The following is a 27,212-nucleotide window of genomic DNA, read 5'->3' on the forward strand; positions in this document are numbered from 1 at the left end:
TTCTCATGACTGTATGTTTTAAAATAATGTGCAATAAGGGCTCGTCCACATGCTCCGGAATTGCCACGTTTTTTCCGGACGGAAAAAAAAGCAGCAGAATACAGAAGGAGCATAGTGGATGACATTTAAGAAATCTCAACCACATGCTGCGTAAAATTTCTGAGCCGAAATTGACCTGCGGTGCGTATTTTTTCCGACCGCTGCATGTCAATTCTTGCTACGGAAAGTGTGCAGATATGCTGCGTCTTTCAGAGCAGAGGTCTCCATCTCCTAACATTGGGAAAAACGCAGCAATTTCCGCACCATCTTCTGCAAGGAAAACCGCAGGAAATGGTGCAAATTTTCTGCAGCAATTCCATTGTGTTTGGAAAAGCCCTAAATGCAGTATTCATTCAAAAGCTATTTGCTGTATACTATGCAGTAAACAACACGTGTATGTACACCGTGCTGTTACATTTTTTTGCCCCTTCCTGATTCCTTCTATTTTTGCATATTTGTCACACTTGAATGTTTCAGATCAAACTACTTTTATTATTACACAAAGATAACCAAGTAAACACAACATGCTGCTGTTAAATGATGGTTTAGTTTACTGAAGAATAAATGCTGCTCAGCCCTACATGGCCCTACGTGGAAAAGTAATTGCCCCCTCAGCTACTTAGTCAACCAGTTAACCAAATTCAATTGACGAATGGGTTAAAATTCGCTAGCCTTAGGCCGGATTCACATGAGCGTGTGCGTTTTTGCGCACGCAAAAAACGCTGCGTTTTGCGTGCGCAAAAGGCACTTAACAGCTCCTTGTGGCATCACATAGGATGTGCGGCTGCGTGATTTTCGCGCAGCCGCCATCATTATGACAATGCGTTTGGATGTTGTAAGAGCTTAAAAGTACAATAAAGGGAAAACATAAAAAGGGACAAGAGCGCGCACAGAAAATAGGTAACAAGATACTTAAAGAGGCTCTGTCACCAGATTTTGCAACCCCTATCTGCTATTGCAGCAGATCGGCGCTGTAATGTAGATTACAGTAACGTTTTTATTTTTAAAAAACGAGCATTTTTGGCCGAGTTATGACCATTTTGTAGTTATGCAAATGAGGCTTTCAAAAGTCTAACTGGGCGTGTATTATGTGCGTATATCGGGGCGTTTTTGATACTTTTACTAGCTGGGCGCTCTGACGAGAAGTATCATCCACTTCTCTTCAGAACGCCCAGCTTCTGCCAGATCACGCTGTGACGTCACTCACAGGTCCTGCATCGTGTCAGACGAGCGAGGACACATCGGCACCAGAGGCTTCAGTTGATTCTGCAGCAGCATCGGTGTTTGCAGCTACTTACCTGCAAACGCTGATGCTGCTGCAGAATCAACTGTAGCCTCTGGTGCCGATGTGTCCTCACTCGTCTGACACGATGCAGGACCTGTGAGTGACGTCACAGATCTGCACTGCCAGAAGCTGGGCGTTCTGAAGAGAAGTGGATGATACTTCTCATCAGAACGCCCAGCTAGTAAAAGTATTAAAAACGCCCCGATGTACGCACATAATACACGCCCACTTGGACTTTTACTTTTAAACACACCCACTTGGACTTTTGCAAGCCTCATTTGCATAACTACAAAAATGGTCATAACTTGGCCAAAAATGCTCGTTTTTAAAAAATAAAAATGTTACTCTTATCTACATTGCAGCGCCTATCTGCTGCAATAGCAGATAGGGGTTGCAAAATCTGGTGACAGAGCCTCTTTAAGATCTAACAGTGTGCATGTAGTACAAAATGTATTCAACAGATAGAAACAATAATTATATTAAAAAGGAACTGAGATCGTTGCGGTCATTCAGACCCAGCGGTCCCAGTGCCTCCGTTTTTAAAATAAATTCAGCCTCTTTTCTTAATAGGGTGCCGTGTCTGTCTCCCCCCGATGGGGACAATTTAATCTGAGTTAATCCTGCGAAACGCAGTGTCCCCTTAACAAGTACGTCTCTTAGATTCTGACTGCGACGGAAAGAAACAATTGGACGTCTGGTCGAGACTTCCGTAAGTAAAGGATCATTCTCGACCTGATGCCAATTATTGTGAATAATCCGGCGTATTACTTAACTCATTGGGCTAAAAGCAAACGACAACACAAAACGTTTGTTGTCTTTTTTGGAGATCACATTCCTACGTCTAGATCTTAAAGAGGCTCTGTCACCAGATTTTGCAACCCCTATCTCCTATTTCAGCAGATCGGCGCTGCAATGTAGATAAGAGTAACGTTTTTTTTTTTAAAAACGAGCATTTTTGGCCAAGCTATGACCATTTTTATATTTATGTAAATGAGGCTTTCTAAAGTCCAACTGGGCGTGTATTATGTGTGTACATCTGGGCGTTTTTACTTCTTTTACTAGCTGGGCGTTCTGACGAGAAGTATCAGCCACTTCTCTTCACAACGCCCAGCTTCTGGCAGTGCAGACACAGCGTGTTCTCGAGAGATCACACTGTGACGTCACTCACTTCCTGCCCCAGGTACTGCATCGTGTCGGACGAGCGAGGACACATCGGCACCAGAGGCTACAGTTGATTCTGCAGCAGCATCAGCGTTTGCAGGTAAGTAGCTACATCGACTTACCTGCAAACGCCGATGCTGCTGCAGAATCAAATGTAGCCTCTGGTGCCGATGTGTCCTCGCTGGTCCGACACGATGCAGGACCTGGAGCAGGAAGTGAGTGACGTCACAGCGTGATCTCTCGAGAACACGCTGTGTCTTTGCACTGCCAGAAGCTGGGCGTTGTGAAGAGAAGTGGCTGATACTTCTATACACAACGCCTAGCTAGTAAAAGAAGTAAAAACGCCCAGATGTAACGAACACAATACACGCCCAGTTGTACTTTTACTTTAAACACGCCCAGTTGTACTTTAGAAAGCCTCATTTACATAAATATAAAAATGGTCATAACTTGGCCAAAAATGCTCGTTTAAAAAAAAAAAAAAAAAAACGTTACTCTTATCTCCATTGCAGCGCCGATCTGCTGCAATAGGAGATAGGGGTTGCAAAATCTGACAAAGCCTCTTTAACAATGATCGTTGACTTTGGCCAGTAACGCGAGCTAATGATTTTGCAATGAGATGTGTAGGGTATCCCCGACTAGCTGGTCTCTGACTAAGTTCCTCAGATTGTTCAAAAAATGTGTCATCTTAATTATTTAGTCTCCTACTTACGGACGTCTCGACCAGACGTCCAATTGTTTCTTTCCGTCGCAGTCAGAATCTAAGAGACTTGTTAAGGGGAGGTTTTCTTCCCATTCTGAGTCAGGAGATTGGCTAACAACATCTTTACCGAAAGGGAATTATAGATGTGGCCAATGTAGGTTTTGTGATCTGCTTTTGCGAACAAGGTACCTAAAATTGGGGGCTGTTTGTTCTACGTAGATGATATGATTACCTGCAAATCGCAATTTGTGGTCTGTGATTTTCTGTCCTTGCAAAAATTTTTATATAGGCAAGACAATGCGCCAGATGCAGAAACGCTTTGGTGAGCATGTGAGATCCTTAGACACAGGAAAGGGCTGCCCAAGATTCATGCAGCATATGAACGAGTGCCATGGTAACAATTACAGGGGACTTCGTTTCGCAGGATTAACTCAGATTAAATTGTCCCCATCGGTGGGAGACAGGCACGGCACCCTATTAAGAAAAGAGGCTGAATTTATTTTAAAAACGGAGGCACTGGGACCGCTGGGTCTGAATGACCGCAACGATCTCAGTTCCTTTTTAATATAATTATTGTTTCAATTTGTTGAATACATTTTGTACTACATGCACACTGTTAGATCTTAAGTATCTTGTTACCTATTTTCTGTGCGCTCTCTTGTCCCTTTTTATGTTTTTCCTTTATTGTACTTGTAATCTCTTACGGGCGTGTTATAAAAGGAGCAATGAGGAAGTGACGTGTCAGCCTTGACAAAGCGCTCTCAGCGTGAAACGGTCGTTGGCATCTTTCACATCATCATTGACCGAGATCTGTTCAAAGAAATCCTTTCTGTTGCCACTGCGGGGAGTGCCTCGTACATTCCTCCTGTCCATCTTCAAGTTTTGCATACATGCTTTATTTCCCATCGATGAGCACCCTGCCGATAACAAACTGTATCCCATGTGGTTTGAGCTACACTACTTACATATGTGAGTCCATGTTTTGCTCTGTACTTGGAGCAGTGCCAACCCTCTTTTTTCTCCTTTGAATCTATATTATATAATATGTATTTCAGGTGATGGTGGCTTTGGATCAGTCTATAGAGCCGCGTATAGAGGCAAAGATGTAGCAGTGAAAATTTTTAACAAACATACTTCACCAAGACTTTTAAGACAGGTAAGAAACCAAATTAAAGTGGACATTTCATCATAACTGCCCCTCCTTTCCCTTACATTGGTATCCGAATAATATAGACTGGACATGGGAAGTATGTTTTCTTCATTTTGTTATGTAAAATATATCATAGTGCCTATGTTTTCTGCCATTGCAAATAGCATTGATCTGTTAGTATCTAAATGAGCATATTTCAAATCTGGCATATGCATACTACAGTCTTGATTCTCTGACCCTAGAGAGTGATAACACCATTTTCTACAAAAGAAAACCCTGTAATTCCATGGGCGTGTGGTGTAATGGATTCTTGTACATGCCCAGAAAATGGCAGTGCCATAGTCTAGGTCAGTATGTTATACTAATGATCATGTACTAGAGTACAGTACACTATTTATATGGGATTATAGGATTTTCTTATTCTGACACTGCTGTAGAGCAACATGTCATCAAATTTGTAGGGATGGAGAATCGAGCCTTAAATATACATAGAGCATGCCGCTGCTCGCCGAGTGCATGCATGTTCATTAGCTTGCGGCATGACGTTTTTAATGCCACGTCCCGCTGGAGCTATGATGTGTTTTACTAAAAAATGTAATAAAACATGCTTTGTATGTACTGACTATTCTAAGCTGATACCAGTTTGAGGGGTGCTTAGTGGTTACAGGCCCTCCATAAAGTATTTTACCACGGGATGGAAATTGGTATGGAATGCTTTGCAGTAAACTGGCATTGTGGGACAATGTACTTCCAACACTTGCCCATTGGTGTTAGAAACGGATTTTAAAAAGATGGTAGGTGTACTCATTTAATATAATTTTGCTTTTATTCTCCACTTTCCAGGAACTGACCGTACTTAGTCATCTCCATCATCCAAGCCTAGTGTATTTACTTGCAGCTGGTGTCCGACCAAGAATGCTAGTAATGGAACTTGCTCCAAAGGGTTCTCTTGATCATCTGCTTCAGCAAGACAGTGGTAGCCTAACTCGAACTCTTCAGCACAGAATAGCTCTTCATGTTGCTGATGGACTGAGGTAAACGAGAATAATTCTACTTCACGTTCTGTAATGTGAGAGAACTTTAACCACACAACTTTCACACATTAAACCATATTGCTTTTTGTAAACTAAAGTCCTTTAGATTTAACTTTCTGTATTTAGCAAGTGTTAGTATCTATTATCCCTTAGTGATTTTCTGACCAATCATGTTTTATGCCAATGCCTCTGAATAAGTATACTAATAACATTTACCACAGATACACATACGTTTACTATAACCAAATATAAAAGTGGCCCTTTAGTTTTACATAAAAACGTAACCTTCGCTCGGAAATACATAGTTAATTTACCTGATGCCCTCTGTTTGGCTTGTTGTGAGCTCAGGTGAGCAGCGCTTGCCAATCGAGTAGCAGGGGAGAGTTCCTCGGACTACCTAAGCACAGTGTGCTTTGGGCGTCTGACAAGCACTGCAGCCGTCTTGGATGAAGGAAGAGGGGCCCAGGAATCGGCAGATGGGTGACACAACAAGTGGAAACAAAGGGCACCAGGTAAATCAATTACGCATTCTTCAGCTAAGGTTACATTTTTATGTAAAACCAGATGGTCTCTTTAACATTAAATGCCACCAAAATGCATAATTTTCTATTTTTATGATGGTTTTATCATCCCAATTAACAGATGTGTCCACCCATACCTTTTCTTGAAGTTGGTTAAGGACTCCAAATTTCTCATGAAACAAATTCAATACAGTATCGCGACATTCTAGCAAAACCCTTGGCAGGCTTCAATTAACTTCACAACTACTGGGTAGCCACATAGAAACATATAGCATAGACGTCTCATGACAGAGTATCGTGAGATCTTGTTTATTGTTGTTCTTTTAAAAACTGGTGATCTTTTGCCACACATCTCAGGATATGTTGAGATATGAGGAAAGGTAAGGAAGGACACATCTGTATCTCTACATTCAATATTTTCTAAAATGTCCTTTTAAATATTATCCATAAGAAAAGATACATGGAGGAAGTAAGTAATATGTAATTATTTTATTAAACTTCATCAGCCAGTATATCCTCAGTAATTTTGTTTTGGCTTTGGAGGATATATACTGTAATGTTGCACTGATTCAACATTAGTTATTTGTGATTTATTGGTCCAATTTGAGTTATGTAATGCAAATATTAAAAAACATTACATTGTTTTGTCCTTAAAGGGAACCTGTCACCAGCATATCACCTATTAAACCAGCACTATCTGGTGGTAGTTGGTGAGAAATCATTACTATATAACCTATAATTGTCTTCTTAGTCGGCCCTGTATCTTTAGTATTCAGTGTTTTAGTATTCACCCACCGTATGCTAATGAGCATAAAAGAGTCATATCTTCGTTTGAAAAGAGTCATATCTTCCTTCCTCAAGTCTTTCCGAGTTTACCCTGCCTCCTTACTTTTGATTGACAGCTCCTCGCCTTCCCCCAGCACACAAAATCCTGCACTTGTGCATGGATGTCCTCTTCTGGGGTTTGCGCACAAAGGGACACCGGATTATTACGACAACAGACGCAAAGTGTTTGCAGACCGTTATTTACAGCCGGAGGAGGAGTTTAGGAGAGGGGATAACGGCAATTAACTTTTTATAGCAGCGGCCAGTGAGGGATATGTAAAGTTCCATAGGTGAAATGCTGGTGACAGGTTCCCTTTAAACCCTTAATGACGCACCCTAGTTTGGGCCTTAAGGGTTAGACTCCATTCTCTAAATCTGATATTTGTCACTTTATGTATTAATAACTTTGGAATTCTTTTATTTACCCAAGCGATTCTGAGATTGTTTTCTTGTGATACATTGTACTTTATGTTAGTGCTAAGATTTGGTCGATTTTTAAAATCCGTGTTTGTCTGTGAGAAACACCAAAATTTTGAGAAAATTAGCATTTTTATAAATTTGAATGTATCTGCTTGTAAGAAAGATAGTTATACCACACCAAATAGTTACTAGTTCACATTTCCCATATGTCTACTTCATGTTGGCATCGTTTTTTGAACGTCCTTTTATTTTTATAGGACGTTACTAGGCTTATCATTTTAACAGCAATTTCTCACATTTTCAAGAAAAGTTCCAAAACCTATTTATTTAGAGACAAGTTCAGTTCATGCTTTGATGGGCCTATATATTAGAAACCCCCATAAATCACCCCATTTTAAAAACCGCATTCTTCAAAGTATTCAAAACCGCATTTAGAAAGTTTTTTAACCCTTTAGGCATCCTACAAACTTTTTAGTTTTGTACAACATTTTTTACTTCATTTTTTTTTAGTCCCACTTGGGACTTTAAGGTCCAGCTGTTTGATCGCTGTTATAATACATTGCAATACCTATGTATTGCAGTGTGATATACCTTGTCAGTTTCACACTGAAAGGCCGCCTATTAGGTCCTGCCTCTGGCACGTCCTAATCGGCTTCTGTAGCTATCAGACCCAGAGGCCATTGTTAGGCCTCTGGTTGCCATAGCAATCAGCAGGACCTCGCAATCGACTCGCAGGGGTGCCGATGGTGTTCTAACTCCTTAGATGCCGAGGTCCCTATTGACCGTGGCATCTAAGGGGTTAATGGGGGGCCACCGCAATCTGTCCCAGAGGAATAATCTGCTGTATGAGTTATCGCTGCTCTTAAATGTCTCAAGGGGGAAATGGCACCATAATCAAGCTCCAACGTACTATACTGAGCTGAGTGTGAACGGTGCGCTCAGCTTGACGTAATAGTAAAGACTAGAGCGGGAAGGGATTAATCTGTATTTGTTACAACATTTTATTTTATTTTTTCAAATTATTTATGTAGTTTAGTTATTGTTATGTTTTAATGTGTTTTGTCATAGGTACCTTCATTCATCAATGATCATTTATCGGGATTTAAAACCCCACAACGTTCTGCTGTTTACTTTATATCCAAACTCTGCAGTTATTGCCAAGATCGCTGACTATGGTATCGCTCAATATTGTTGCAGAATGGGGATCAAAACTTCAGAAGGGACCCCAGGTAATAAAGATCACCGTCTTCTATAAATGTTCCTAAAATGTTGGCAACTTGAAAAATACCTATACCTGTAGACTATACCTGTAGTCTTATTATGCTCAACGGTTTCTTCTGTATAAATACTGAATATTTATAATACATGAAATACACAGCCCCTTGATTTAAAGTGAAAGTTTGATTCCAAATTGTTCCTGCATGTAGCGGGCCAGATTTGGCTGGAGGTATATTTCAGGCAAGTCTTCATGTGGATTTTTGATATGAAATTGATTCACCAATAAATTTTATTTTCATTAGAATTTTAAAGATTAGTGGTTTTTTTTTATTCCACAAGGTATTATTGTTAAAGAACCATCCACTTAGAAACCACTATTTACTCTAGGCCTGATCGCATAACTAACAGTACTGGTTCTTTTTTTAATATTCTGGTCCCTCACTACCAGTTCCGTAACACTGCCTAAATCCAGTGCTGTAAGTCCATTCAAGAGAGGGACCAGTGCTTCAATGGGCTGTCCATATCTGAACTTGGGAGCTGAATGTAGTGAGGTCCTCCTAGTGGAATGTAACTAGGATTTTATGGTTTAACTCCATGGCTGTGTGAAGGGAAGTAGTGGGAGCAGTTCATTGCCTGGCCCCTTCTCAACCTGGGCCCCATTGAAGTTACCTCTATGATAGGGACACCACTGGCCAGATTGCACCTACCAGTTTAACCCATTATATTTTTAGACCCACTTTTTAATCTGCTTCATGACAGTGGAGTATCACACTCTGACCAATAACTTTTTATTTTATTTGTTTTTTTCGTTTTAGGATTTAGAGCACCTGAGGTTGCTAGAGGAAATGTTATTTACAACCAGCAAGCTGATGTCTATTCATTTGGATTATTGCTGTATGATATTCTAACAGCTGGAGCTAGGATGGTTGAAGGGTTAAAGTTTCCAAATGAATTTGATGAACTGGCTATCAATGGAAAATTGCCTGGTAGGTGTTCTGATGGAGAATTTTCTGTGTAGCTGTCATTATTACCAGGTCCACAGAGCTATTTTGCCAAATGGCACAATTTTTTTTTACCAGTTGCATATTAGCAGATTAGAAGGAATACAGTGTACTTATTCTTTTGAGTCTGCCACATTTCTTAAGGGAGCGCTACCCCCTGCCTACCCTCTCTTGTCTTTTTTTCAGTGACCGCGAACGATGTGTTACCCTCATGAATTATTCGGACTCATAAGCATGAGTCCGCTGTGTTCTTTCTAATTGGCTAAGGCTCTGTTTACATCTCCGTCTTTTCTTCCGTTTATAATGTAATGACGGATACAAGCGGCACCCGGTGGACCACACTGACGTACAGTGGGGTCCTTTAGGTTCCGCAGAGGTTTCCGTCATTTTGACAGGAAAAAAATAGATGCTTGCATTGCTATTTTTCCCGTCAAATTTGACAATCTGGGACGAAGGCTGCAAACGGAGCCTCCAACGCAGATGTGAATATAGCCTAATATTCAAATTTGCGCAATATGTTTTGTGTCATTTGGCGTAATTGCTCAGCAGACCTGGCATTATGCTGCTTTTAACTAGGACATATTCCAATGACAGATTTACTTTTATCATACTATGGTAATTTATAATTATTTAATGCGTTGTGATAATTATTCTTAAATATTATCACATTGGTGCATGTTTTAATTATTGTTTTAGATCCAGTCAAAGAATATAATTGTGCTGCATGGCCTGAAGTTGACGTACTGATTAAAAAATGCTTAAAAGAAAATCCTCAAGAACGTCCCACATCTGCTAAGGTATGCATTTCCAAGAAGGGCAGTTTTTGTGAATAGGAAATATTTAAAGGCTATGAGCACCCTTGAGGGCATTTTTTTTTAAAAATAGATCAGTCTGTGTGTTTAGTGTAACTTTGTAATTAGTCTTTATTGTTTTTACTTTTGGAGATACAGCTGCTCTGTATTCTCTATACAGAACAGCGGTATTGCTCGTTTTACACTGAATCGGTAAGTCCAAAAGTAAAAATAATTTTTAATAAAGACGAATTACACTAGTTACACTTTACACACCGACTAATCTATTTATTAAAAAAAAAATGCCCTCAAGGGTGTTCATAGCCTTTAAATTTCTTTTCTCAAAATCTATTTGGGTAGTCACAACATTATGACAAATTGTGTTTCCACTATTTTCTACTGAACTATTATTTTCCCAATAAGTTGCATCTAAGCTAAATTAGACTGTCTCAGCCAAGAACGTTTCAACCCAGACGAATAGGCCCTTTATCCGGAGGTATTTGAAGAAATCTGTGTCAGATGCGGTCTTGGGATGTGGACCTAATGGCCTGCAGAATGAACCACAAGCTACCCCCGTTATTTAGCCAGGCACAGGATTCACTGGCACTGGCTATAGACGCCATGTTTATCCCCTTAAAACCAGTTAAGAGTTACCATACATCTTTCCTCCGCTACCTCTCCTTCCCCGAATCATCAAGGTCAAAGTGGAAGGTGTACTAGTAATTCCCCTTGCTCCCGATTGGCCCACAAGGCCTGGTACGCCAACGTGGTCACCCTTTTGGCCTACGCACCTTGGCATCTTCCCCTCTGAGATGAACTGCTCTTTCAAGATTTACTTTCTACCTGAAATTAGTATTGCTTCATTTAACGAAATGGCTGTTGAAGAAGCCATATTGAGAGTTTGGGGTTTATTTGAGTGGGTCATCTAGACAGTGCTGAATGCTAGAAAGCCTTCGTCATCCCGGTTTTACTACAACACTTAGAAACCTTTTTTACACTGGTGTGAATGAAAACTGTTTCACCCAATGCAATTCTCACTCCTCTGCTTACTCGCCTTCCTTCAGCACGGTTTCGATTTAGGATTAGCCCTCGGCTCCCTGAAGGCTCAAGTCTCCACCCTATTTGGTTCTTTTCCAATGCCCCCTGTCGCCAAAATCATCTGTGCATTCCTTTTTGCAGGGAGTGGCACATGTGGTGCCATCCTGTTACCAGTCGATGGCTCTTTGAGACCTTAATCTGGTCCTTGAGACTCTGCAGCCATTTCCGTCTGAGCCTCTGTACAGCATTTTCATCCGTTTCCTGTTTTGGAGGTGGTCTTCCTGGTGGCCGTCACCGGTCTTGTAAGTTTCTATTACTGGTTATACGCCAAGACGAGGTGGTGCTCCACCCAGTTCTCTAGTCTTTTTTTTTTTTTTTGGACCTCTTTTTCACATCCTGGGGAAAGGACTCTTCACAAGTTGGACTTCGTTTGTGCATTGTGAATTTAGCTGGCACAGACCTCTTCGTTCCGTCGGTCTGACTCTCTTCCTGATTCTGGAGGGCAGCAGGAAGGGCTTCAAGACTGCCATATGTCGATCGATTCAGTCAGCTACTGGCATGGTATACTTGTCTTAAGGCCAAATAACCACCTTTTTAGGTAACTGACCATTTTTTATAGGTGCTTTGTGAGTGGTTTAGAGGAGTGCTTTGACTCTGCAGGTGTTTAAGGCCGATACTTGATCATCTCTCCACAGCTTTTCAAAATTTTACAGGGTGCGTGCTCAATATAAATTCCTTTTCATGGCACGTTAATTGGGGGATATGGCACCCATCCAAGTTTGATCCTTTCGGGTAGTATTGCCGCTTTCTTTTCACAGTCAGTTTTTTTTCCTCGGGTATTCGCATGGTTCTTATTGTTCTGATTGCTGTATTGTATCTGTATTTTTGTTCTCTAATTCTCTAACTAGTTTAGAGTGCAGGGGGCTCAGAGTTCAAAGGTAGCTTAAATAACTTAAAATGTGCTTAAGAAGCCTGGGAAAGCTGGGTGATTGGAGCTGGAGAACGGTTTAGGTGAGGTGATCAGAAGCAACCAGATGAACTCATAGTGTTGCATAATTACAGAAGGAGAGTAAACCATTGGTTAGCTGAATCAGTGGGGTGTGGTCACATACCCAAGGATTTCAGAGAACCAGAACAGTCACTAAGGATACCAGCAGGATCAAAAGATATACTGTCAGTGACCCCCAACGATGCCCCAGCATCACAGGTCAACTGAGATCTGCACTGTTTGTGACAGTACCCCCCCCCCCCCTCTTAATGCCCCTCCCAAGAGGCCCCCATGAATGAAGAGGATTCGGGATATTTCTTCCTTTAGCAATGAAAATGATGTCATGCAGGGAAGAGGGAATATCTCTGACAGGTTTAAGCATTACCATCATAAAGGCTGAGAGGCAGTCCGGTAAGACCTGAATCCAAAGCAGGAGATGAAACGGGTACCTGCTGGAGTGAATCCAGATGAGAGGAAATTCGCTGAATCCACTGGAACAACTGATCTTGGGTGCATTGCATTCTATCACAGAGCCAAAAGGAAGAAGGTGTCTGTCAGGGAGCCAAAGTAGGGAGGTATGTACCCTCTGTGATTTGACAAGTCTAATCCAGGCTGCGGTCTAAGGGATTCCCAGGTATTCAACCTTTTACCTCCATGCAGACATGTGGACTTTACTGCTGTAAATCCCCAGGTCTCTACCCCTGGAGTAGTCTGACGTGTAAAGGACTGAGGATATTGATTTGTGACACCAGGGTAGCGGGTGGTAATTGTGGTTAGACCGTTAAAAGACAGGACAGGCAGAGTACGACCAGCACGGTAAGACTGGGAGATGGTCGGGGTAGGCGGAATGATCATAAACGTAGTCCGGAAACAGGTTGGGTAAATTTCAGGAAATCTAACACAGAAGAACGCCATTGCACAATCACAAGGAAAAAATTAATCAAATTGCTATGGCCTGAGTCACGGGGGGGGTAGCTTAAAGAGGCTCTGTCACCAGATTCTCAAATCCCTATCTCCTATTGCATGTGATCGGCGCTGCAATGTAGATAACCGTAACGTTTTTTTTTTTTTAAAACGTTCATTTTTGGCCAAGTTATGAGCTATTTTATATATATATATATATATATATATATATATATATATGCAAATGAGCTTTGAAATGGACAATTGGGCGTTTTTTTTTAGTTATGTCCAACTGGGCGTGTATTGTCTTTTTAACTGGGCGTGTTTACGTGTATGACGCTGACCAATCAGTGACCAGTCAGCGTCATACTCTCCTCTCCATTCATTTACACAGCAGCGATGTGCAGCCACATACACCGAGATTAACGTTAATCAAGTGTTCTGATAATGAATACACATGAAATCCAGCCTGGACGTCGTGTATTCAGAATCCTGACACTTCTGAATCTTTTCTGTGAGATTCCAGCAAGCCACTCGTAATCTCGCGAGATTTCGTTTCACTTGCTAGAAATCTCAAAGAAAAGAGTCAGAAGTGTCAGGATTCTGAATACACATGACGTCCAGGCTGGATTTCATGTGTATTCATTATCAGGACACTTGATTAACGTTAATCTCTGTTTATGTGGCTGCACATCGCTGCTGTGTAAATGAATGGAGAGGAGTGTATGACGCTGACTGGTCACTGATTGGTCAGCGTCATACACGTAAACACGCCCAGTTGAAAACACAATACACGCCCAGTTGGACATAACGAAAAAAAAAAAACGCCCAATTGTCCATTTCAAAGCTCATTTGCATATATATAAAATAGCTCATAACTTGGCCAAAAATGAAAGTTTAAAAAAAACCAAAAACGTTATCTACATTGCAGCGCCGATCACATGCAATAGGAGATATGTATTTGAGAATCTGGTGACAGAGCCTCTTTAAATAGCCTGGGAAAGCTTGGTGATTGGAGGTGGAGCAAGTTTTAGATGAAGTCATCAGAAGCAGCCATATAAAAACAGTGTTGCATAGAAACTGGTCACAGAAACCAGAGGAGTATTAACCATTGGTTAGCTGAATTAATAGGGTGTGGTTACATGCCCAAGGAATTCTGAGAAGCATAACTGTCACTAAGGATGCCAACAGGATCCAATTGTGTTCTGTCAGTGACCTCGGCGGCGCTCAACAACCGCCTAGTGACACAAGGCATTGCAAGTAGTATGCTGGAGGGCGGAGAGGAGAGTAACCACACGATCTGTGCTGTTTGTGACAAATTTTATATATTATTGGTCTCCCGTAAGCGATGGCGTACAACCCCCTCCTCTAGATGTTAGGGAGTGACTCGGAGCTGCAGAAAATCAGAAGTGTCAGCCTATTGTAACTGCTCTAGTGACAAATTAAAAAATTCCATATTTCAAGATTTATTTACTTTTTATGTGGATAGTCATGCAAAAAAAAAAACTTCACTCTACTTAAAGAGTGTATCAGAAAATGTAATCTTATTTAAATCAGTTTTTTACTAGAAAAAACTTCTCAAAAACACCTCTTTGAGAAAGCCATCCCTGATATGAATATGATTGTTCAATTATGATGTCCCCTATATCCTACGTATATGGTCAATATTGTAGGATATAAGGGAAATCCTAATTGAAACACCCCTCTAGAAGACCAATTTTATTTGAAGTTGACCGAAGCAAGTTTCACTGTTTATTCTTTATATGTGTGTTTTATTTCTTGCTAATGTTTTTCTAGAAGGATCTAAGAGAGAGATCGGGCAGAGGACTTGCTGTCACACTGCTGGAGTACTTCCTCAAATTTTAGCATTTTTATTTCGAGTTTTGTGCATAGATATTACTTTTTAAAATCCTGCATATGTTTTTAACCCCTTAATGACCGCCGATACGTCTTTTTACGGCGGTCATTAGTGGGCTTTATTCTAGAGCGCCGCCAAACTACGTCGCTGCTGTAGAATAAAGTAAACAGAGCAGGGAGCCGTGAAATCTCCCTGCTCTCAGCTGCCAGAAGCAGCTGAGGGCTGGGGGCGTCCCTGCTCTGCCGGGTGAGATCGATATTAGTATCGATCTCACCTGTTTAACCCTTCAGATGCGGTGTACAATAGCGAGCACCGCATCTGAATGGTTTTGGAGAGAGGGAGGGAGCTCCCTCTCATCTCACTGACACCCGGCGATAAAATCGCCGAGTGTCTGTGTCTTCTATGGCAGCCGGGGGTCTAATAAAGACCCCCAGGTCTGCCTGCAGCGAATGCCTGCTAGATCATGCCGCAGGCATGACCTAGCAGATGCCTGTCCGTTTTAAACGGACAGGCAGTAATACACTGCAATACAAAAGTATTGCAGTGTATTATAATAGCGATCGGAGGATAGGGAAGTCCCCTAGTGGGACTAGTAAAAAAGAAAAAAAAGTTTAATAAAGTTAATAAAAAAAAAAAAGTGAAAAAAAAAAATGAAAAACCCAGCTTTTCCCCTTACAAAATGCTTTACTATTAAAAAAAACTACAATAAAGCAGAAAAGTTACACATATTTGGTATCGCCGCGTCCGTAACGACCCCGACTATAAAGCTGTTACATTATTTAACCTGCACTGTGAACGCCGTAAAAAATAAAATAAAAAACAATGGAAAAATTGCTGTTTTCTGTTAATCCTGACTTAAAAAAAATGTGATAAAAAGTGATCAAAAAGTCGCATCTACTCTCAAATGGTACCAATAAAAACTGCAAGTCGTCCCGCAAAAAACAAGACCTTATACAGCTATGCCGACGCAAAAATAAAAAAGTTACAGCTCTTCGAATGTGACAATGGAAAAATCTAAAAAATGGCTTGGACATTAGGGCCCAGAATGCCAGCAGGGGGAAGGGGTTAAAGATGAGCATGTACATAATGCAATTGTATTGATTTCTAGTATGATTTATATTTCTTTGTTTATTACTGTTTCTACTTTCTTTTCAACAATTTTACCCATTTGATGTTGGCACATTTTAGCTGGTTGAAACACAATTTAAACTATTTTCTTACAGAAATTTCCTACATTTTTTTTTTAAATTATTATATCTTCATTTTAGATGCAACTAGGCATAACATATTGGACAAAAATAACATGACAGCCACGGTAAAAGTGTCCATTGCTAGATCAAAATTGACAAATCAAGAATTGCATGAATAATCACAACAGTCATACATACAAGACACACACAGACTCACACGTTGTGCCTACACCTTACCACAGAAGGAATTGCACAGTTTGCTCCTTTTTACATAAATTGCTATGTAACAATCATCACAGTGTCCGGATTTTCTAACAAGGGTAACCAAGTTCTATGAAATTTGACAGGACATTTTCTGGTCATATAAAGTATCTTATAAAAGTGGACATATGAATTGACTAATTGAATGGTTCAGAGAGGGTTATTTCCAGGCCACAATCACAAGACACTTCCAAAATTAAAAGTAAATGAAAATGTACACAATATTTTCAAAATAAGAATAACTATAGTATTACTTTTACTTCAATACTAAAATGCTGACCAGGTACAAGATGCTAATGAAGTGGCAGTTGTATAATGTACATGATATATAAACCTAACCTTAATGTCACGGATATTGCTGAATTTTAATATCCTTGCTTATAATATTCCAAAATGTGTTTGTATTAATGTAGTTACTATTTACACTCGCACAGAGGAAGCAGACATTGTGTCTAGGGGTAATTGAACAGTATTCATTACATCTTTAAATATTTACTTTTCTTTTGGTATGTTAATCATTTCTTTTACTTCCAGTTCTACGAGTTATAATGCTTGTTAATGCATACTCTTTACTTTAGGTTAATATTGGATTACATAAAGTATCACTTACTGTGTTATAGTGATATTGTTACCATGTGCGGAGGCAGGCAGTGATGACTGGCTCACCACTGGGTAGAACAGATTCACGGGCACTCCTCTCTAATACAGGGGATGTCCTCTCCAAATATTCAGGCCTAAATTAAAAGCTGAAATAAATCATTGCTAGTGTGTGCTGGTCATTACGTGACCATCTAATCATTTGAAAAAAACAAACTTTTTTGTTTATTTAAAGTGATACACTCATTAACAATAAGCCGCATCTCACCAGAGCCAGCCTTAAGAGTGCGCAACCAGTTGCATCCCCTATAATTACTGAAGGTGGCGCCACTGGTTCCCATGGTCTGGTCACCCAGAGCTTGCACCCCTGATCCAGCACTTAGTGTCTTAACCATTTATTTTTGCAATGTTATTCAGTGTTAGTTGGGCACTTTACAACAATTTTATTTGGGCAGTGTATGGTGCTCCATAAGAGGAGGGGGCTTCGATTGAAGATCCTGCATATGGCACCATCCAACTGTAGGTGAGCCCTGCTCCTCACAACGAAATTTACAAGTGGCGGTGGGAGATGCAGTTTTCAGATAGGGCTGTCTGGTTGCTAAGATACCTGAAGCTGCTCCTCTCATCGATTTATTAACCAATCACTGGGAAGCCGGACCCGTAGGGTGGTAAAATACTGATCTATTTGATATTATACTGACACTGAAATTATTTAGTTGTACATTGATGGCGTTTTGCCTGGGAAATAAATACGCAAACGACTCTGAGGGGAATATATTGGGACTAGAGTTTCAAATGCCAGCCTTAAACTAATTTATGCTAGCGGAAAATGAGACAAATTTATAAAGAGGTGCACACCTCTTAATAAATTTGCCCCATCTTTGACTGTCTGTTTGATAGAAATGTACATCTGTGACTGCTATGAGAAGGTGTAGATTTGCGCCATCCAGTTGCTGCCATAAATTATGGTAAGTTTGTCATTCCAGCTGAAATCCCGCCCCCTTCAAGTAAACCTCGCCCCTGTTTTTGCTACTTTTGGAAAGTGGCGAGAGAAGTAAAAAGTAGCAAATTCTAACACATCTATGATGTGTGACAAATTTTGCAAACTTTTTTACGCCAGAAAACTGGCGTAAACCTTTTGATAAATTTCCCCCTCTAGCTCCGGACAGACTATAGCATAATTAAGTATGTTTGTGTGGAAGGTGAACGTTAGTTCAGTACATATGATTAACTTTTGAGCCAGCAGAATTATTTATTTTTAGAAAACTGTAGTGTCGAAGATTTCCAGTGATTTGAAATCGCTGGCTAGTTCCGAAAGGGTCCGAGCACTTCAGAGTACTGCATCCCTTTCAATTTAGAAATTGGTAGGGGTCTGAGATTTTGAAGACCACAATCATTAGTTGGGGTGTACCGGTCTTATATGCCATACATATGTTATGACATGACAATTGAAAATTGACCAGAATAGATGATCTCGGATTTTGCCACTAGTTTCCATTGTTTGTAACTGATGAAGGACTTTATAAGCTGCTGCCACTAGTGTACTACTGTAATATAGTATATGGCGATTGTGTTAGAAAATGCACGCACAGCAAAGCATTTACGATTGGAACGATATTCCATGTATTTCTTACAAATTTATTCATTTATAATACAGCTCATGTTATTTACTTATTCTCATTACTACTATTAAATTCATGAACTATTCAGTTTACTGTAAATTTGTAACAAATGAAACGGTCTCCCAATTTTCTTTATGTGAAGGAAATAAATCCTTTTGTTAAAATGCCTGGTTACATCTGTTCTGTCTGATTCCTTATAGGTTTATGAGATTCTGAACTCTGCAGAACTCCTGTGTTTAATGAGGAATTTTGTAATACCAAGTCCTCTTACAGCTGAGTGCATTGTGGCTGCCAGTCCACGTTTTAAGGTGCCCACGGTTTTGATTGGAAGTGGCATAACTGACAAAGGGCAGATATCCTGTTTGAACTTGATAAAAGGTGGAAATACATGTGAGGTAATTTATTTTATCAGTTTCTTGACCATCACATGTAGATTTTTTGCAAAATCATCCTAACTTATCTTTTTTTGGCCCTACACATATATCCATTGTCAGAAGTAGATATTATGAATTGTGGCAAAACACAAGTTTAAGGCCACTTTATGCCTACGTAGCATTTAAAGCAATACATGGGATTTACTAGATTGAAGTGTTTACTGGGAGTCTTGGCGGCTTGTTAGGGTACCGTCCCACGTAGCAGCGTCCGCAAACCACGGACGCAGCGATGGGCGAAATTTTCAAATAGAGTGTTAATTGGCTGCACAAATTTGCAAGTGGACAGCAATTTTACAAAAAAAATGTGCGCCCATTAAAGAGGCTCTGTCACCACATTATAAGTGCCCTATCGCCTACATAATCTGATTGGCGCTGTAATGTAGATAACAACAGTGTTTTTTATTTTGAAAAACAATCATTTTTTTACCAAGTTATGAGCAATTTTAGATTTATGCTAATGAGTTTCTTAATGCTCAACTGGGCGTTTTTACATTTTGGCCAAGTGGGCGCTGTGAAGAGCAGTGTGTGACGATGACCAATCAGCGTCATACATTTCTCTCCATTCATGTCCATTTGTACTCAGCACAGCGTGATCTGATTGGTCAGCATCATACACTCTCTTTACAACGCCCACTCAGTTGGGCATTAAGAAAGTAATTGGCATAAATCTAAAATTGCTCATAACTTGGTCAAAAATGATCGTTTTTCAAAATAAAAAACCACTGTTGTTATCTACATTACAGAGGCGATCACATTATGTAGGAGATAGGGCACTTATAATCTGGTGACAGAGCATCTTTAATGGCCGCACATTTTTTTAGTAAAATTGCTGTTCACTTGCACTTATAATCTGGTGACAGAGCCTCTTTAACATGCGATGCCCCGACATGTTAATGGACGTGCGGTTTTGTGGGTATCACTGCTGTTTATCCCCAAAATCGTGCAGCCAATTAACACGTGATTTGAAAATTCTGCACACGACATGTGGCCGTGGTTTGTGGACACGCTATGTGGGACAGCACCCTAACTGTCTGCTTTTGTGAAAGAACATTATAGGAGAGACAACAACTTCATCTCGCTTGCAGTGGCAATATTGTGGCTAGGACTAGCTCTTTAACATAATTTTAGAACCTAAGATGAATATATTCAGAAGATAAAGTTGATTCTTTCTAGTACATGTGCTGTCTCGATTACAACACCATAGACCTGAACTCTAAAGAAATAGAGAAGGATTATGAGATTATTTATAAATTCTTGTAATTTTCTAAAAAAAATTCTGTTTGATGCATTCATTGTTATCCACCTTGATTTCAGGATTTTTGTGACAGTAGAATCCTTTGTCTTTCATTTGTGACTGTACCTGATGAAAAGGAACATTGGATCTTGGCAGGGACACAGTCTGGCGACATTCTGGCTGCACATGCAGACGATCTAAAGACAAAACATTGCCTTCGAAAAATGCCTGACTCTGTTACATGCTTCTTATTTTCTGGTCAAATACGGCAGAGGTATGTACTACATAATCAACATTATTATAGTTTTTATTAACAGCGCACTGAGATCTAAGAAAGACAACCAATCCTCCATCCTACGAACACTGGGAGATTGTAAACAACAAGGTGCTCTGGATAGAATATTTTAAACATTAGAAATAATATGTGACCTAAAGTAGATGTCCAATCATGGTGTTACAATTGGATATAGATAGATATATATATCGTATTCCACAGACTTAGACAATGTGACGTTTCGATCAAAATAAGTCGGATTGCGTTTAGTATGAACAACAGGAGCTGCGCTGTGCTACGACGTCCACTGCTAGCAAGGAAATGAGCGCTCATCCGAATCCGACTGTTTGAAAAAGTTCTTGTTATTTTGACCGAAACATCACATTGTTTGTCTGGATTGCACATAAAATTATTTTTCAAAAACAAAGAATTCTTGGAGTGTCTTCTAAAATACTACGGAGTTGAACTCTACCTGAGCACCCTTCTATACTGAGTGCCGTGGTTTCTTTGATAATTATATATATATATATATATATATATATATATATATATATATATATATATATATATATATATATATATATATATATATATAGTATGTTACTACCTGTGGGTTATGCTTACTTGCTGTTCCTTTCTATGTTTACTACCTAGCTGCTTTAAAGAGGACCTGTCACCAGTTCAATTCAGCCCAATTTCCTACATCATGTCATAGGCGCTGTCATGCTGATGTCTGTATAATTTGTATCCAAATACGTTTTTTACTTTCCCAGTTATGAGCCATTTTCTGATCATGTTATTTAGGCTATACTAAACAAAGGGGCGGTAATGCTGAGGTGTCACTGTGTTGGCTGTATGATGCTGTCCTTTCATGGTCATACAGCTTCTCCCCTTCCATGCACAGTGTGTTCTCGTGATATAAGATTTCGGTGAATGACGCAAAAATGAAAGTTAAATGAAATAAATATCAAAGAACATTCGAGGATTTGCTGTTTTTTTTCCCGTTCCACCCCACAAAGAATTTTTCTTTCAGTTTTGCAATACTTTATATGGTAAATTAAATGGTACCATTAAAAACTACAGCTAGTCCTGCAAATAACTGGCGCTCATACTTTTATATCGACGGAAAAATTTAAAATGTTATGGCTCTTGGAATGCAACTGGGAAAAAATTAAAAACAAAAAATGTCTGTCTCTCCAAGGGGTTAAATCCCTGCTCACTCAGTGATTGACAGCCTTACCTGTAAGAGTGTGCATACACAAATAACGGTCACTCACTAAATAGGACGGCCCACTGGACTCCTAAGCACAGCGTGAGTAGGGATTTAAATCAATGAATTACAAGTTACACTAAATCTTGTGTGCAGGTTTCCTTTAAGGACAAAACCAATTTTGTTTTTTTGGTATTTTCCTCCCCACATTCCGAGAGCCACAACTTATTTATTTTTCCATTGACATAGCCATATAAAGACTTTTTTTTTCTTTTGTGGAACGAGTTGTATTTTTTAATTGTACCATCTAGTTTACTGAGAAACTTGTAAAAATTATTTTGTGGTGTGGAATTAAAATATTGCCAGTTTTTTGTTGTTTGTTTTTTTTTTTCTGTGGGTCAGTACAAATATGACCAAACCAAAATTTTTTTGTTTTACTACTTTTAAAAAATAAAAACCATAATGGCCATGTTCGGAGACCAATAACTTTTTGTATTTTTCCGTCGATAGAGCTGTGGGAGGGCTTGTTTTTTGCGGGGTGAGCAGTAATTCCTATTGGTACCATTTTGGGGTACATAACTGTATGACTTTTTGATCACTTTTTATTACATTTTTTGGGGGGACAGTGAGGTGACTAAAAACAGCAAATCTGGCATTGTGACCTTCTTTCCTTCGGCTAAATAACATGATGTAATTTTAAAAAAAAGTTAACATTATTTTTTACTTTTTTTTAAACTTTTTATTTCCCCTAAGGAATCTTGCGATGTGATCATTTGATCACTCATGCAATACACTGTAATACTTATGTATTGCGGTGTATTGTCTTTTTCTGTGCTCTACTATTAAGCCTTGCCTCTCCCACCTATCAGCACCCTGCATTTATGTCGCCAACTGTCTAATCTGGGACAGAGGGAGCCCCGTCCCTCTGTCTAACCACTCAGATACTGCAGTTGCTATTCACTGCGGCATCCGAGGGATTAAACAGTTGGAATCTGCGTTGACTCCAATCCTGGCCATTGCAGGTGGGTGTCAGCTGTAAGCGCCTGCGCTATATTATGACTGCACACATTTGCCATACATGTACGGCGATTTCACTTGTCACCTGACACATATTTAAAGTGTTGTAGTGTTGATATGGAAGCTCCATGTGGTATTATATTACCAACATACTTTTAAGATACATTATGTTGATGTGATTGCAAAGTGTTTGGATATTTCTGATGAGCTTTAATTGTATGGCTCGAGTCACAAGAAGTCTGGTGTGCTGTCGGCACTTATATTGGCAAAATCGAACAAAGTACACGCCATAGTGCCCCATAGACTTTAAACACCAAATATATGCAACGGTGTGCTTTTTGCCTTCATTTTGCCTGTTACAGTGGGATTCTACAGATGGAAGATGTAGTTGACTGTGCTTTTCAATACAATTGCATTAAAAAAATGTATGTGTGTATATACTGCATAATATAAGTTTCTTTTTTGTTACATTCACACGTTGCGTAATTTGGTGCAGAAAACATATCAAAATCACAGGTAAACACAAGTAATTTCTCAGGTAATTCCGCACCTAAGGGCTCGTCCACACGCTGCGGAATTAACAAATTTAACAAATCTCATCCACATGCGTAAAATTTCTGAGCCGAAATTGACCTGCGGTGCGTATTTTTCGGACCGCAGCATGTAAATTCTTGCTATGGAAAGTTTGCAGAATTGCTGCGTCTTTCAGAGGAGATGTCTCCATCTCCTAACTCCGCACTTTACATACCATTTTCTTCTGTAAAAGCAGCGGGAAATAGTGCGTTTTTGCCTCAGCGGAAAGCCTTTCACTTTCAACGGAATTGCTGTAGAAATTTTCTGCAGCGATTCCGTTGTGTGTGGACAAGCCCAAACAGTGCAGGATTCTTTATGCATTTCTAGGTGCGTTTTTTACATTTAGAAGCAGAAATTGGTGCGGATTTTGGTGCGTTTTTTTAAAATAAACTTGCCAGATGCAATACGCATGCGTAGACACGAAAAAAATATTCTGCAATGTGTAGATTAGATTACTTAAAACCTCATTTTCTTTTCTGGTACTGTATTACGCATCTGATTTGCCGCTAGAAAATATGCGTGGCAAATCCGCACGTAATTCGCATTTCATTTCATTTGGCCTCAACGGCAGTCTATGGCAGATGTATGCAAATGTATAGGAATGAGTTTCCTATCTAGCTGCTGGAAATGTTATAACAAACTAAACATAACTCACCTATTAACTTCCACCCGCTCCAGTTAAAATGGTTCCCGACGCTCTTGGTTTACTTTTCATACAGCAATGGTGTAACCACTACAACCAATAACTGGCCACAGTGGTGATGCTAGCATGTATGGCGTGTTACCACTGAGGCCAGTGATTGGCTGCAAGAAAGGTGAACAATGACTGTCTGGAACCACAGGAGCATCGGCGCTAGAGCAGCAGAGGATTTAATAGGCGAGTAATGTTTTTGTTTTGTATTTTATCACGTTTCCTGCAGCTTTTTTCTTTTACTTATACTCTCGGACAACGCCTTTAGTCACTGAATGGCAAGTAAATCTAGCCTATAATTTAAATTTGTATAACAAATTATTGAAAAGTAAGTGATTTATATTGTATTTCTAAACCACATATATATCTTTATTTTTTGTTTAGTCAGAAGAAATATTTTCTACTGGTTGGTACAGCCAATGGCCACATTGCAATTTTTGAAGCTGCCACAATAAAGGTTAGTAGTTAAAGTTTATCAGTAACCATTAACTGTATAGAAATCTAGCAGTAACTAGAAATTTAAAGCGCTCACGTTTTTCAACCAAAAAATACTTCACGAGTAGTTCAAATTGACACATGATTTTAAATCACAAATGCACACATTCCAAAAAACACCTTCTCACACTTGCTTACTCTCTCAACCCCTTTGGCTGGGTTCACATTGCACGATTTTGCTGCGTTTTTGTTGCCTATTGAAATCGCTGCCGTAAAAAAAATAATCTGAAAAAACATTTGTAATTACTTGTTACAGAGCGTTTCAGCTGTAAGTCTATGACCATTAAGGTCGGCAATGGCAGAACAAAGGTAGCCCCCTCCATTTTTTTCGATCAATTATATTCTGTAGTCACTTATCCCTACACTCGGCCATTGCCACGGAAGGCTACATGTCAATCACAGTTCTCCTGCGGATGCTTTTGTGTCTGTGCCATCACTGTGCCGTACATTTACGGTGCTGGTCCTTAACTGCCTCGTTCCATGAGCTTCACCTGTACTTGCTGCGAAACCACGTCAATGTGTGGTTAACCGCGTGCAGCCGCATCTTTTGCAGGCACCTTTAGGAATAAAAATTCAATAGCCCTCAAAGCTAAAGAGCATTCTTCTGTGATTCCCACTTCTAGTTGGGAATTTAACCCTTTCAGTGCCCAAAGCAGACAAATGCATTCTTATATTGACTTTCAGAGGGCACAGTCTTTGTACTCCGTTGAGTCAAAGCAGGATTTAAAAGTCTTTGATACATGTGAAAATTATATTAAAGACTATATGCAGTGCTAAATCCAGGACTCATTACATCTCCAGGCACATTAGGCTTTTCTTGTTGCAGTGTCTGTCTGTATTTAGTTGCAACTGTAATCTTAGCTCTATTTTTAATTTTGATCAAATATAGGCAACATTTTTACATTTAGTAGGATTCAGAGCTACACCAGGAGATTTATAAACTGGAGACACACATGGCACGATTCATTTTAATACGTTTTAACTTGGAAAAACTTTTCTCATACATGCACTTTAAATGAGACCATACTACAGCTTTTGTTTTATACATTGGCTAATTTCACCTGTTACATTTTTATTATTAAGGCTGGGTTCACACGACCTATTTTCAGACGTAAACGAGGCGTATTATGCCTCGTTTTACGTCTGAAAATAGGGCTGCAATACGTCGGCAAACATCTGCCCATTCATTTGAATGGGTTTGCCGACGTATTGTGCAGACAACCTGTAATTTACGCGTCGTCGTTTGACAGCTGTCAAACGACGACGCGTAAATAGACTGCCTCGGCAAAGAAGTGCAGGGCACTTCTTTGCCACGTAATTTGAGCTGTTCTTCATTGAACTCAATGAAGCACAGCTCAAGATTTACGAGCGTCTCAGACGCCTCGCATAATGCGAGGAGGAGCATTTACGTGTGAAACGAGGCAGCTGTTTTCTCTTGAAAACAGTCTGTCTTTTCACACGTAAATGACAGCTAGCGTGTGCACATACCCTAAGTCTATATAATTCTTAAATGTTTCGTTAACTGACTTGTTCGTAAAGAGCTGTTTGTCAGGTTTGTATTGTTTTTTATTCTAGTACAGTGATGTTACTCCTATGAAGATGCTTAATGTGGGTGATGTCAGCACACCAGTAATGTGCTTCTGTGAATCAACATATCCCTCTGAGAAGACTGCCGTCTGGGGAATTTGTGGAACAAAAATCTTATCCCTTTCCAGTGATTTTTCAGTTCAAAAGACTTTTGAAACAAAAAACGCTATGCCGTGAGTTTGAAATCTATGTCCGCATCAATTCGTTGTTTGTTTCATGGAACAATTGAAACTGTATTACTTTTATTTCTTTTAGGTAAAATGCTTATTTATAATGGAGAAACACAGATTTCCTGGTCTCTCCACTATTTAATATCGATTCAGAATTTTATCTGTCTCCTATCAGAAACTGTTTGAGGAGGAATGTCACAATAATACGCAGTCCTCCTGAAGGAACGTAAAGCATCCAAAAAGCCATTTAACTCTGAACAATAGTATATCAGCACTAAATTATTTCTTATTAATTCTCTAGCCCATATGAATCTATCCGCAGAGACCATACATATCCTGTGAAATTTAGTAAAAACTCCTCTTATCAGGTATACTACCTTCTTCAACCTCAATAACTAATTGATCTTCTCAATAAACTCTGATATGCTTGGCGCCCCCTTATCTATCCAATGTTTACCTACTCGTTTCTGTGCCATGTATAGGATTCGAGCCACCACCACCTTTTCTGGTTCGGTAACCATGCAGACAAATGATGAGGGGGTAATATTAGCAGAGTACACAGTGTTAATTATATTCACCATCGCCTTCCAAAATCCCTTCAAATTTGGACAACCCAACGTCATATGCAATAGATTTGCTGGTTGCAGTTTACATCTAGGCAGAATAGAGTATCCTACAAACCAATATTAAATAAAAAATAGTAGCATTTTATATATTATAAAAAAAATACTGTAAAAATAACACAATCTATGAGCTTCACGATGAGACAATTGGGCCACCCTTTCCAGAACATCTCTCCAATGATCATCTTCAATAGGGTCAAAATCTCCATCTCATTTGTCCTTACTACATATTGGATACTTGAGAAAGGGTTTCCAGCAAGGTTCTGCGCAGCGGGGATATAACCTCCGCTGAAGCCTCA

General features: G+C 39.6%; 1 protein-coding gene across 5 annotated transcripts in view; it reads left to right on the forward strand.

The window, feature by feature from the left end:
* LRRK2 (leucine rich repeat kinase 2) overlaps positions 1-27,212 on the forward strand; it is a 165,379-nt gene that overhangs the window by 128,287 nt on the left and 9,880 nt on the right. For all 5 annotated transcript variants that reach the window (XM_075857254.1, XM_075857256.1, XM_075857252.1 and 2 more), the window contains exons 40-48: positions 4,244-4,344; positions 5,182-5,372; positions 8,207-8,367; positions 9,172-9,342; positions 10,054-10,154; positions 18,806-19,000; positions 20,354-20,547; positions 24,423-24,495; positions 26,109-26,293. In XM_075857254.1, coding sequence (XP_075713369.1) covers positions 4,244-4,344; positions 5,182-5,372; positions 8,207-8,367; positions 9,172-9,342; positions 10,054-10,154; positions 18,806-19,000; positions 20,354-20,547; positions 24,423-24,495; positions 26,109-26,293 — 1,372 coding nt within the window. The remainder of the gene's footprint in view (positions 1-4,243; positions 4,345-5,181; positions 5,373-8,206; positions 8,368-9,171; positions 9,343-10,053; positions 10,155-18,805; positions 19,001-20,353; positions 20,548-24,422; positions 24,496-26,108; positions 26,294-27,212) is intronic.

The sequence above is a fragment of the Rhinoderma darwinii genome, chromosome 3 (assembly GCF_050947455.1).
Source record: "Rhinoderma darwinii isolate aRhiDar2 chromosome 3, aRhiDar2.hap1, whole genome shotgun sequence".
Taxonomy (NCBI): Eukaryota; Metazoa; Chordata; class Amphibia; order Anura; family Rhinodermatidae; genus Rhinoderma; species Rhinoderma darwinii.